This window comes from Littorina saxatilis, linkage group LG10 (genome assembly GCF_037325665.1).
Source record: "Littorina saxatilis isolate snail1 linkage group LG10, US_GU_Lsax_2.0, whole genome shotgun sequence".
NCBI lineage: Eukaryota > Metazoa > Mollusca > Gastropoda > Littorinimorpha > Littorinidae > Littorina > Littorina saxatilis.
In genome coordinates this window covers 39085003-39098013 of record NC_090254.1, presented here as the reverse complement: position 1 = coordinate 39098013, position 13011 = coordinate 39085003, and the positions used below count along the sequence as shown (strand labels likewise).

Here is a 13011-nt window from a genome sequence, read left to right as displayed (position 1 = left end):
GGAAACAAGGTGACGCAGATGGTGGTGAAGGTCACGTGGGCACTGTGGTTGGCGCAGAGGATGATGGGACGGTTGAGGTCACGTGGGACGGAGGTCAAGTGTCCAAGGTCAAAGCGGGGACGAATGAAGTACTTGTCCTTGACAATGCCACAGTTGGTAAGTTTTGGTTCTTCCCGCAGTGCAGCGGAACCCCCCTTTTAAGACCTCCAAATATCTGAAAAAATTGTGTCTTAAAAAGAAAGGTAGGATTGAAATGGGGGACATTTTACAGAGGTTAAGAACAGAAAGTCTGAGAAACAAGGAGGGAGTCTTAAATTGGGGGGTCTTAAAAGGGGGTTTCCTCTGAACACGATGGTGCTTACCGCCACAGATACCGCAACACGGTGGCCTAGTGGTAAGGCGTCCGCCCCGTGAGCGGGAGGTCGTGGATTCGAACCCCGGCCGGATCATACCTAAGACTTTAAAATTGGCAACCTAGTGGCTGCTCCGCCTGGCGTCTGGCATTATGGGGTTAGTGCTAGGACTGGTTGGTCCGGTGTCAGAATAATGTGACTGGGTGAGACATGAAGCCTGTGCTGCGACTTCTGTCTTGTGTGTGGCGCTCGTTAAATGTCAAAGCAGCACCGCCCTGATATGGCCCTTCGAGCTCGTGGTGGACTGGGCGTTAAGCGAACAAACAAACAAACAAACAAACAAACAAACCGTCACAGATCTAGATCTGTCTAGGCCTCCACATGGAATAAGAGCATCCGTTCACTTGGACAAATACCAACAATCAGTGGCGTGGGTGCCTTGGGTGCAGAGTAGAAGTTTTCTTTGATGAATAATTATTTAACTGACCTTAGTGACAATCTAGATTGACAATACATGATTAAACATTATTTTACCTTTCTATCCATACCAGGTACACATATAAACAATTGTTCATAATAACTAACAATAATCAGTGTTAATGTTGGCCTTCTCTTGAAAAGCTGTCGAAAACGAGTGATGCCAAAATTGCAAGATTACGTCGATACTTGTTATGCAGGTGTGCGACACGCAGACCACACCTGTGACGAGTGCCAGGAATCGGGCATCGTGGGCTTGAGATGGAGGTGTACTCAATGTGAGGACTACGACCTGTGTTCTCTCTGTTACTTCGGGGACACGCACGACTGTGGCCACCAGTTTGACCGATACGAAACTTCAAAGTCTAAACCGTGAGTTTTATTTATCTTTATTTTGTTCTGGTATTACATTTGGGATTGTATGTTTGTGTTCACCGCTATCACTGTTTTTGTATTATACGTAACTGTCTGCCATTTGCTTACTTATTTTTTTTTTATATATTTAAAATGTGTAGTAGGCTTGTAGTTGTTTTCATAGTTTGTTTGTTTGTTTGTTTGCTTAACGCCCAGCCGACCACGAAGGGCCATATCAGGGCGGTGCTGCTTTGACATATAACGTGCGCCACACACAAGACAGAAGTCGCAGCACAGGCTTCATGTCTCACCCAGTCACATTATTCTGACACCGGACCAACCAGTCCTAGCACTAACCCCATAATGCCAGACGCCAGGCGGAGCAGCCACTAGATTGCCAATTTTAAAGTCTTAGGTATGACCCGGCCGGGGTTCGAACCCACGACCTCCCGATCACGGGGCGGACGCCTTACCACTAGGCCAACCGTGCCGGTCTTTTCATATTTATATGTTTATGTACATTTCATGAACAGTTAAATGGAAATAATTTTTTTTAACCAAACCGTGAGTTTTGAGATGTCATGTCTGCCCTGCTGTTTTCCTCGAAACTTTCTCTCTACTTTCTCCTTCTCTACCTCAAATGGAACTATCGCCTTAACGAATAACCCATCCATCCATCTATCCATTCATCTATCCATCCATCCGTCCATCCACCATTCTCTACCTCCTGCTTTTAATCACGCCACCTCATTGACAATTACAATAGACCATGTGTTGATTATTTTGCAGAGAGAGGATGGAGAAACGTAACAAGAGCACTAAGATACGGGTGATGGGTATCTACCCGGACGCTACCGTCACACGGGGGCGAGACTGGGAGTGGAGTGATCAGGACGGTATGTCTTCCATCTTCACACTGACAAACTAAAGCACGCATGCACGCAAACACACACACACACTGATACACACACAAGTACGCAAGTACACGCGCGTACGCACGCACGTACACACACGCACACCCACGCACTCACTCACGCACGCACACACACGCACGCGCCCCTGATATGGCCCTTCGTGGTCGGCTGGGCGTTAAGCAAACAAACAACAAACACGCACGCGCGCACGCACACACACGCACGCACGCACACACACGCACGCACGCACGCACACACACACGCACGCACGCACGCACACACACACACTCGCCCCCCCCCCCCACACAGGACTGTTTCAGCGTTTTGTCAAATCATGACGCCAGACTACACCCCTATTATATATACTGTATCATTACAGGAGGTCCAGGGTCAGAAGGTCACGTCCTTGACATCATCACCCCAGCAACGAACTCAGCTCGCTCCACGGTGAAGGTCGAGTGGACGGGGAACAAGTTCAAGAACGTGTACAGGGTGGGCTTCAAGGGCAAGGTGGACCTTCAGTACAGCGAGGAGGCGCCTGGTGGGGAGTGCTACCCCCACCACCTGCCTATCTTGGGTGAGTCTGGAACAAAGTGCTTCTTTTCAATGACAATGTCAATAGCATTCGAGATCGACCGAAACACACTATCAGATATGTTGTGTCAGCACTGTCTGTGTGTGTGTAAATAGTACTGTTGACACGTTTTTATATAGAAGCCTACTGTGGTTCTTGTGCTTAGGCTGTGTATTGGATTGTCCCTGTATGCCTGCATTATTAGTTGTCAGTAATTATTACATGTGCTGATTGTTCTCTTTGCCTGCGCGCGTATAGTATGTTGGTTATGTTTGGTTATAGTATGTTTGCTTATAGTATGTTTGCTTATGTTTGGTCGTTATTTTTGCCTGTGCGTGTATTGTATGTTTGGTCGTTTTCTTTGCCTGTGCATGTATAGTTTGTTGGTTATGTTTGGTCGGTTTCTTTGCCTGTGCGTGTATAGTATGCTTGGTCGATGTATGTATTGTAAAGCGCTAAGAGTAGACTATTTTCTAGAATAGCGCTATAAAAGTTTGCATTATTATTATTATTATTATATGTTGTGTGATAATGTTCTTTTACGCCCTCGCGGTGAAGCCATTAGCAGCATGTTCCTGGGTGTTACCTCGACTTTAGATGAGATACACAGGGGTATGCGTGTTAAACTGTAATCAGCCACCTGCACTTATGGCAGAATGACGAAGGGGTGGGACATGGATACGGTCAGATAAGTTTCGTTCATCATTTTGTGGACGATTAAAAAAAAAGGTCAATGATGAGATCCGATAAGCTTCACAAGAACAGTAAATGTAAGAGTGTGAAGGCAGAGCTTCAAAGACATGCAGTCACAGGCTGGCCTTTGCCCACAACAACTGTTTCCCCTCTGTATTTCTCCAGATCCCAAGAACTACACAGTGACGTCATCAGCATCATCAGACGCTGTCGGTGACGTAGGTATTGCTGAAGGGGACCGTGTGGTTATCACAGTTGGGGCTGACAAACTGCAGGAGCTGCAGAAGTCTCGCAGCGGCTGGGCTGTTGGTATGACTCGGGTTGGTACATGTTGTCGCTGTTGGTTTTAAGCAATTTATTCAGAAACTTAGAGATAACAATGCCGGATACAATCAATTTAATAACTGGAGCACAGCAAGCAAAGCTTATACACGTGCTCTTAAAAGCAACAACATGAAAGAAGTTGTGGCATTAAACAGGGCCGGACCAAGTTCGTTTGAGGGGGGGGGGGGGGGGGGGAGGGGTCCAACTGAAGGCAGGAGTCCAAAGTCCACATTTTTTTTCTCTGAGAGGTACATTGGATGGCCAGGGGGGGGGGGGGGGGGGGGTCCGGAACCCCAGGAACCCCCCCCCCCCCCAGATCCGGCCCTGTTAAAAGCAGATTGACACGTGATATGGACCTGTAATGCTTAACTTGCTGTGCTGACATTTTTGAAGTAGAGCGTAGTGCCAGAAGATGAGAAAATAAAATAACAAAGCCAGGGGGACAAGTGGCTTTTATTGCAAAAATCCCCAAACAGATTGACGATTACAATTACAAAATCAACCTCGTTAAAAAAAAACACCTTGATAGCATATAGTTTACCCTCAGTCTGTTTACGACAAAAACGAGGGGTTTTAGATTAGGAGGGGTGGTCTTTAAAAGAGGGGTGGGGGGGGGGGGCGGGGGCGTAAAATGGGGTACCACGCACAGTACCACCAGCTCTGAAGCTGCCAACTTCCATCTGTTTTACAGTGTGTGGTAAACACAAGTGTCTAAACCCCGGGGTTTTAGATAAGGAGGAGTAGTCTTTAGAAGGGAGGAGAAGGGGGGGGGGGGGGTGGGGGGAAGGGAGGGGGGATGTCGTAAAAGGGGGCACCACTGTACCACCAGCTTTGAAGCTGTTATCATGCATCCATCTGTTTTACATTGTGTGGAAAAAAGTGTCTAAAACCCGAGGTTTTGAATTGGGAGGTATGGTCTTTTGATGGGCGGAGAGCTAGACGGTGTCGTGAAAGGTGGTAACCACTCTACCACTATCTCAGAAGCTGATAACTTCCATCATTCTGTTTTTACATTTAGTCAAGTTTTGACTAAATGTATTAACATAGAGGGGGAATCGAGACGGGGGGTGTGTGTGTGTGTGTGTGTGTGTGTGTGTGTGTGTGTGTGTGTGTGTGTGTGTGTGTGTGTGTGTGTGTGTGTGTGTGTGTGTGTAGAGCGATTCAGAGTAAACTACTTGGCCGATCTTTATGAAATGTTACATGAGAGTTTCAGGGTATGATATCCCCAGACGTTTTTTTTCATTTTTTTTCGATAAATGTCTTTGATGACGTCATATCCGGCTGTTTGTAACAGTTGAGGCGACACTGTCACACCCTCATTTTTCAATCAAATTGATTGAAATTTTGGCCAAGCATACGGCCTCGACGAAGGCCGGACTTTGGTATTGCATTTCAACTTGGTAGCTTAAAAATGTATTAATGACTTTGGTCATTAAAAATCTGAAAATTGTTATAAAATGTGTTTTTTTATAAAACGATCCAAAATTACGTTCATGTTATTTTTCATCATGTTCTGATTCCAAAAACATATAAGTATGTTATATTGGGATTAAAAACAAGCTCTGAAAATTAAAAATATGAAAATTATGATTACAATAAAAATTCCGAAATCGATTTAAAAACAATTTCATCTTATTTCTTGTCGGTTCCTGATTCCAAAAACATATAGATATGATATGTTTGGATTAAAAACACGCTCAGAAAGTTAAAACGAAGAGAGGTACAGAAAAGCGTGCTATGCAGCACAGCGAAACCACTACCGCGCCAAACAGGCTCGTCAATTTCACTGCCTTTTGCAGCGGCGGACTACGGTCATTGTGAAAAAAATGCAGTGCGTTCAGTTTCATTCTGTGAGTTCAACAGCTTGACTAAATGTAGTCATTTCGCCTTACGCGACTTTTTACAGTGTGTGGGTAAGGTTGGAGAAGTGAAAGGCTTCGCTGCTAACGGTGACGCCATCGTGGGGTTCGGACCCAAGAAGTACCGCCTGGTGCCTCAGGCCCTGAAGAAAGTCGCCAACATCTCCACTGGAGATCACGTGCGTGTCATCGAGGACGATAACAAGGTCAAGGTCTTTCAGGACGGTCATGGTGGCTTCAACGATGACATGAAGTCGGTAAGTTACTATGTCGGGGATGATGATGGTGATGATATGATGATGATGATGATGAAGATGGTGATGATGATGATGATGATGATGATGATGATGATGATGATGATGATGATGATGATGATGATGATGATGGTGATGATGATGATGATAAGGAGGAAGAGGAGGAGGAGGAGGAGGAGAAGGCTTTGGACAAATATCCAAATTCAGGGATTGACTAATAGTAGGAGGTTTGACACTGAGCGGTAACCGTGCACACTCCAATTTAAACCCTCCAGATTTTCGGAAATTGATTTCTACAGGTCACCGATGATCTGGGGTGTTTTTGTATACTTTGACCTTCAGATACTCCTATATATAAACAACTGGAAGGTTTAAATCGAATGGTGATATGATCATGCAGACCCTAACGTTAATGCATACCACATATGAAGGAATTCGCTCAACATACGTAGATTGGATTAGCATTTTTATGGATGGCATTGTTTGGGGGGTCACCCTGTTTGACATATGCAATAGAGTAAGTGAGAGTTAACCTGGCACCTGGGTAAATAACCAGCATTGAACTGAACCAGCGACTATCATCCTCATGTCTTGGTTTAAACAGTATTTTATTCATAAACAGACACATGATAATATAACAACATCATTGAAAGGAGCACAACAAGTTTAAAACGTATGGTAAGTGCTAACATAAACATGCCAGAAATGTCATGGCGGAATATGATCAACGCGACAAATCTTTTTGAAAGAAAAACAGAAAAATAACAAGGAAAACTTTGTTTCCATTATCGAACAAAATCTGTGTCGATACCAAACACAACAAGAGGCGAAGCCATCAAGGCTGGATGGATTGGATCAGATTTACAGTCCAGTGAGGTTACCCTCATGGAAATTCGGGCTGCTTTCTCCCCGGGGAAAGCGAGCTACCATACATACGGCGCTACCCATATTTTTTTTTCTGCATGCGTGTATTCATGTTTCCTGAAGGCTCACGTAAGAAATCGACAAACAGTAACACAAACTCAATCACTCCATCATACATACACACATACACACACACACACACACATACACACACACACACACACACACACACACACACACACACACACACACACACACACACACACACACACACACACACAGACAGAAAGAGCATAGGTGAAACTGTGCAAGAAAGCGAGACACTAGATCTAGATCTGTCTGTCTGCATGTAGCCTACTTACAGGGACACGACTGCCAACTAGTCTCGGCCCGCTCAAAATAATAATGACCGAGACTTTCAGTACTTCCTTCGCGTGACGTCTAACCCTCTCACGTCATAATGTGACGTCAATGTAATGTGACGTCTTCAAATGTTAGAGTTTCTACCACAGACATACACACGCACGCACGCACGCACATACGCACGCACGCACAGACAGACAAAGTTACGATCGCATAGGCTACACTTACGTGAGCCAAAAACCAATCCTCATATTATTATCTTCATGTCCTTTCAGAGTCTGGGCAAGGTAGGGGAGGTAATCAAGATGGACAGTGACGGGGATGTGGTGGTGCAGTTCGGACAGCAGAAGTGGCTCTTCAACCCCGCTTGTCTCACGCCGGCACCTGGCGCTAAACTCGACACCATCGTTGTCGAGCCTTCTGCTCGGTCAAGGCCTTCCTTTGACAGAGGTAAAGGTTTCTTGGTGCTGTTGATGTTATAATAGTTGCAGTGATGGTGGTGGTGGGTATTCAACGAGGTGCCGCGAAACTCGACAACTTCGTTGTTGAGCCTTCTGCTCGGTCTAGGCCTTCCTTTGACAGAGGTAAAGGTTTCTTGGTGCTGTTTGCGTTGTTGATGTTATTCTGGTAGTGCTCAGTGATGGTGGTGGTTGATATTCCACCCCGCTTGTCTCACACCGGCTCCTGGCGCGAAACTCGACACCATCGTTGTAGAGCCCTGTGCTAGGTCCAGGCGTTCTTTTGACAGATGTAAATGTTTCTTGATGCTGTTTGTGTTGTTGATGTTATAGTAGTAGCAGTGATGGTGGTGGTCAATTGTGGGGTTTCAACACTCCACGAAAGTAACAGTTGAGACATGTATACAAAAACACTCAAGTGTTAGAAAATATAATTGTTCCAAAATATTACATCCACATCAAAACATTAATCCTATCTCGCCACCTTTGACAATTATTGGCGAGCTTGCCAGGATTGAGCAGAACCAGGAAACTGTCGATAGATACACACATACATGCTGACAACACGTGACCGGTGAATGGCCAGACTTGATTCATTCAATCTCTGTCGACAACTGAAAAACAACTTCCCGTTAGATTGTGTGATTTGAGTGGCAATGTCTGTGTGGCCATTTCAGATTGATATTCTTTATTTTCCAGCCGAGTCAAGTCTTGGAGCGCTGAATCAGCTGCTTGGTGCAGTTTTCCTGAAGGCGGCCATGGAAGCTCAAGCCAGCATGCCTCAGAAACTGATGATCAAAGCTGTCCTAGAGAATGACATCACGGGGGTCAAACGGCTCGTTGACAAAGACAAGGCCTTGGTAGGAGTTTGAGTGTGTGTGTGTGTGTGTGTGTGTGTGTGTGTGTGTGTGTGTGTGTATGTGTGTGTGTGTGTGTTGATTTCGTTTAACCCTTTTTTTATCTTTTTTTTTAACATTTATGTTTTTAAGCTTGAAGCAAAGATGCTAAGACAAGTAATGTTTGTACAGGTTCACGCCGAGGAGCAAGGAGTGAGCGCGCTCCACCTAGCGGCCAACCAGGGCAACCTGCAGATCACGCAGATTCTCGTGGAGAACGGGGCTAAGCTCGACGGCCGAGACAGCGATGGAGATTCTCCGCTAATGGCCGGCATGTCAGTTATATATGCAACCACGTTTCAAACAAACAGACAAACAAATAAGCAGGCAAACAAACAAAAGTAGTAGAGAAAGAAAAGAAAAAAAGAGACAACGAGAGCAAGAAAAAAGAAAGAAAGAAAGCATCGAACAAACAAACACAACAAAACAAACAAACAAAACCAGGGGGGGTGCGGGGGTGCACAGGATGCACGTGCACCCCCCCTCCTCCAGCTAAAATAATAAAAGAGAGAGATTTATTTACTTGGGAATTTGGTAAGATGATTCCGTGGCAATAGGAAGGTTTCCGCCAGTTATCTCTTTGAGGTTTTGGGTGCTTACAGAGTACCGTGCCCCTTGCGGGGGCATCAAACATCGAGGTCACAAGCAGGGTCAAGGGGAAGGTCGGCTGGGCGGACACGAGACTACATAGGAAGGTTTCCGCCAGTTATCTCTCTTTGAGGTTTTGGGTGCTTAGAGAGTACCGTGCCCCTTGCGGGGGCATCAAACATCGAGGTCACAAGCAGGGTCAAGGGGAAGGTCGGCTGGGCGGACAGGAGACTATTTCTAAGCTCAGATGGCACAAGAGAGCACCATATTGCTTCTTTCGGACACACATGATTTCCACTTTTGAATTCTTAGTGCACCCCCCCCCCCTTTACAAACTAACTGATCCGCCCCTGAACATAAAAGAAACAAACAGACAAACAACCAATCAAACAAGCAGGCAAAAGAGAAACCAGAGCGCTAAGTTTAAGGTCAAACGACAAAAGGAATTACGGTCAGAACGCCAGACAGCAGTAATTAGGCCTCATTTACTGTCAGAAAAACAAATATATATGCATCATTCCCGTGGCACGCACAAAGGGGGAAACCCCCAGCAAAAGCACAAACAACAAAAACACAACACCTGTGCTCACTTGTGTGCCTGTGTAAGGGAATTAACCCGCCTCTCAATACTCACCAGACATAATGTGGAAGCCAGGGTTTTAACTGGACGGAGTCTTCTTCTTCTGCGTTCGTGGGCTGGAACTCCCACGTACACTCGTGTTTTTGCACGAGTGGATTTTTACGTGTATGACCGTTTTTACACCGCCATTTAGGCAACCATACGCCGCTTTCGGAGGAAGCATGCTGTGCATTTTCGTGTTTCTGTAAACCACCGAGCTCTGACAGGTATTACAGGATCTTTTCCGAACGCACTTTGTCTTGTGCTTGTGAGTACACACGAAGGGGGATAAGGCACTGGCAGGCCTGCACATAAGTTGACCTGGGAGATCGGAAAACTCTCTACCCTTAACCCACCAGGCGGCCGCGGCCGGAATTCGAACTCACGACCTTCCGCTTTGGAGGCCGGCGTCTTACCACAAGCCATTGCGCCCGTCGGACGGAGTCTGAAAACGTAAAGAAAATAATTGAGGTTATGAACAATTTGAGAAAAAAAGCAAATGGGCGAGATTTTATATCGGATGGTCTTTAAAAGTGGGTTTCACTGTATTTAAAAGCAATCATCCACAAATCGCAACATGTTGCCATCCTGTTCTGTAACGGTTCCATCTCTATTCAGCTTGTTATTTTTGTCTTTTGTTTTAAATTATTATAAATATAATTTTTCACTGCAGTAGTCCTTTAACTTTAACCCTTAGCTGTAAGCTAGATATGCACAAGTCATGTCGGTGCCACATAATGCTGACACACATGTTCCTGTGCATAGTTTATGGATAACGTGTAGTTGGGAAGTTAAGAGTAGAAATAATTGTATAGTGTAGGAGGAGGGTTGGGGGTGGGTAGGGAGGGGGTGGGTATGGTTTACTTTGAGCAGGTCGGTTTCAGTTTTAATAAACAATTCTAGAGAATTGTGTATCTTATATTTGAGTCTTTCGTGTTTTAGACATTGATGCATTTAATAGTTTTAACGAGTTGCCTTTTGTTTTATCATTCTGGTGTTTATCTAGATGTGCTGTGTATCTTATAAGAAGTTCTTAAAAGTTCGAAGTTATTTTAGCATATAGGTTTTTATGGTCTTAACAGTTAAACATGTATTACGTTATCATTAAGATTCATGCTTTGTTAGCACTAAGCAGTTGTTTTAATCAGTCTGGTTTTCTCTTGTTTTCATCTTATGAACATTCTAAATGTTAGACTAACTTATTGTCTTGTACAGAATAACAACTGTGTGAATGGTGCTATACTGAATGAAAGAGTGTGACATGAAGTTCTTGTACATCATTGTAAAGAGTGTGAATGACGTTTTAGTTTAGATGTCAAGCGCTTAGAGCAAGCCTTTTTAACGAAAGTTTTTGATTTAGCGCTATATAAATGTTCTTATTATTATTATTATTATTATATAAAATAGAAATGTGTGTCACTCGCAGGAAGCACGAACCAGTGGTGGAATTTCTGATGACGAAAGGCTGTGGCGTCACCGTCGCCAATGATGCTGGTCAGACGCCTGCGCACAAAGCCGCGTTCTACGGGCATCATAACCTTTTGCGCAAGTTCATCACAAAAGGTGCTGATATGAACGTCACGGTCAGTAGCGATATGGCAGCTCCATCTTTTGGCTTTTTTCAAATTTTTCAAATTTTTAATTTTTAATTTTTAAATATAATTAAGAAGAATAAGAATAAGAATACTTTATTATCTCATAGAGAAATTCAGGCGTGGTACATAACAATAATACAAACAGGACATTGTTTTTACATAAGACATATAGCACTATATAACAGCACTGTTCTAACAAATATCGTGCAAATGTCTTTCACCTACCATGGACATTGGCGTTTTGATGTACAATACCTCTGGCCTTCTTTCTTTTTGTAATAAATTTCCTTCTATCTTATTTGTTGTACCGCTTTACTTTGAGGTTGTACAATGTGCAGACATTCGATTTATGTGTAATTTTGCGGTTTTCCTTACATGTCAAAGCCATAAGACCCATTTTTGAGATTTGTTGAAATCCGTTGACATATTGGTATGCATGTATGCGATGAGGTTTATACCGAGTTAAAGGCACAGTAAGCCTCCCGTAAACCATCACAGATACGGTCAGGCTTTTACACACAGTACAAACACCCTTTCATTTAAACACTCACCGATTGAGAACATCCTAGGTGCCCTCCGTAAAGAGCGAACAATTTTCAAAGAATTTATTTTTGCGTGGTTTATCTTACCCCTGAGCCATCGTGAACCCGTGTGATCCAGTTTTCCTTTTTCACAATGTAGTCGTCAGTTAGTCATTTGAATGCGACTCGATGTGAGCTTATTTACAATAGCACGTTTTTATGCACGAAACAAACGGCTGTGGTTCACAAGAACTCAAGCGATGGCTTTTGAGAGGAACGGCAATATGCACTGATAAACCGTCGTCTGCTACGACCCTTGCGTGACCCTGCTTCCGGGCTTTTCTTTTTTCAAACTTTCACAACTTCGAATTGTACTGATCTTGTCTTGATGAAAAAATAATTCTTTTATGATTAAAGAATGTTTGTGTAACAAGCTGTCAATTTATTATTTAGATTTTAAAAGTTAGGTCTAGCGCAAAAACGCACCACGGTCCAAAAACATTTTGATAATCATCGATTCACGGCTATCGCCAGTTTACATCGACAGAATGAGACACGAAGGGAAGTAACTCATGTTTGACCTGAGTTCAGGATGGGTCCAAAAAGTGTTCGAGACAATCTGCAAAGTTAATTCTTTAAAAATTGCTCGCTCTTTACGTAGGGCACCTAGGATGTTCCCGTTTGGTGAGCGTTCAAATGGAAGGGTGTTTGTACTGTGTGTAAAAGCCTGACAGTATCTGTGATGGTTTACGGGAGGCTTACTGTCCGGGCGTGAATTCCGGTATTCATAACAGCCGTCCAGCACCAAAACGAGGCGCCATTGTTCTTCAGGGCCAAGTCCACGAAAATAAATTCTTTGAAAATTTCTCACGCTCGACAGAAAGCAGCCAGGATGTTCCCGTTCGGTGAGCGTTCAAATGGAAGTATGCTTGTACTATATGTAGACGCTCGGGGAGCTCTGTGATGGTTTACGGGAGGCTTACTGTGCCTTTAAAAATGCTAAGATTTACCTCGTTCATCAAAATGTTCTGTGCACATATCTTCCTATTTTTGTCGAGTAACTTGCCTAGATTTATTTGACAGCTACGATGTTCGCTTGCCAAACAGTAAAATAAAGAATATATCACATCAGGACGTAGATGGAGACACCCCTCTTCATGACGCAATAAGCCAAGGACGTCACTCGGCAGCAGAGGTTTTGATTGGCTGGCCAAAGATTGATGCCAGACGGAAGAATAAGAAAGGTTTCTCACCTCTACAGTTCTGCGCGATGAAGGACACAGCAACGTGAGCATTTTTCGTATA

General features: G+C 44.1%; 1 protein-coding gene across 2 annotated transcripts in view; it reads left to right on the top strand.

Annotated features, from left to right (window-relative positions):
* Positions 1–13011, top strand: part of LOC138978789 (E3 ubiquitin-protein ligase MIB2-like) — a gene marked incomplete at its 5' end in the record, with an annotated part of 18761 nt that continues 5750 nt past the window's right edge. For both annotated transcript variants that reach the window (XR_011459805.1, XM_070351576.1), the window contains 11 exon segments: positions 1–156; positions 1031–1202; positions 1974–2080; positions 2478–2675; positions 3531–3685; positions 5596–5805; positions 7305–7479; positions 8187–8347; positions 8516–8658; positions 11017–11173; positions 12839–12993. Coding sequence is in view for 1 of the 2 variants with exons in the window: in XM_070351576.1 (XP_070207677.1) it covers positions 1–156; positions 1031–1202; positions 1974–2080; positions 2478–2675; positions 3531–3685; positions 5596–5805; positions 7305–7479; positions 8187–8347; positions 8516–8658; positions 11017–11173; positions 12839–12993 (1789 nt within the window).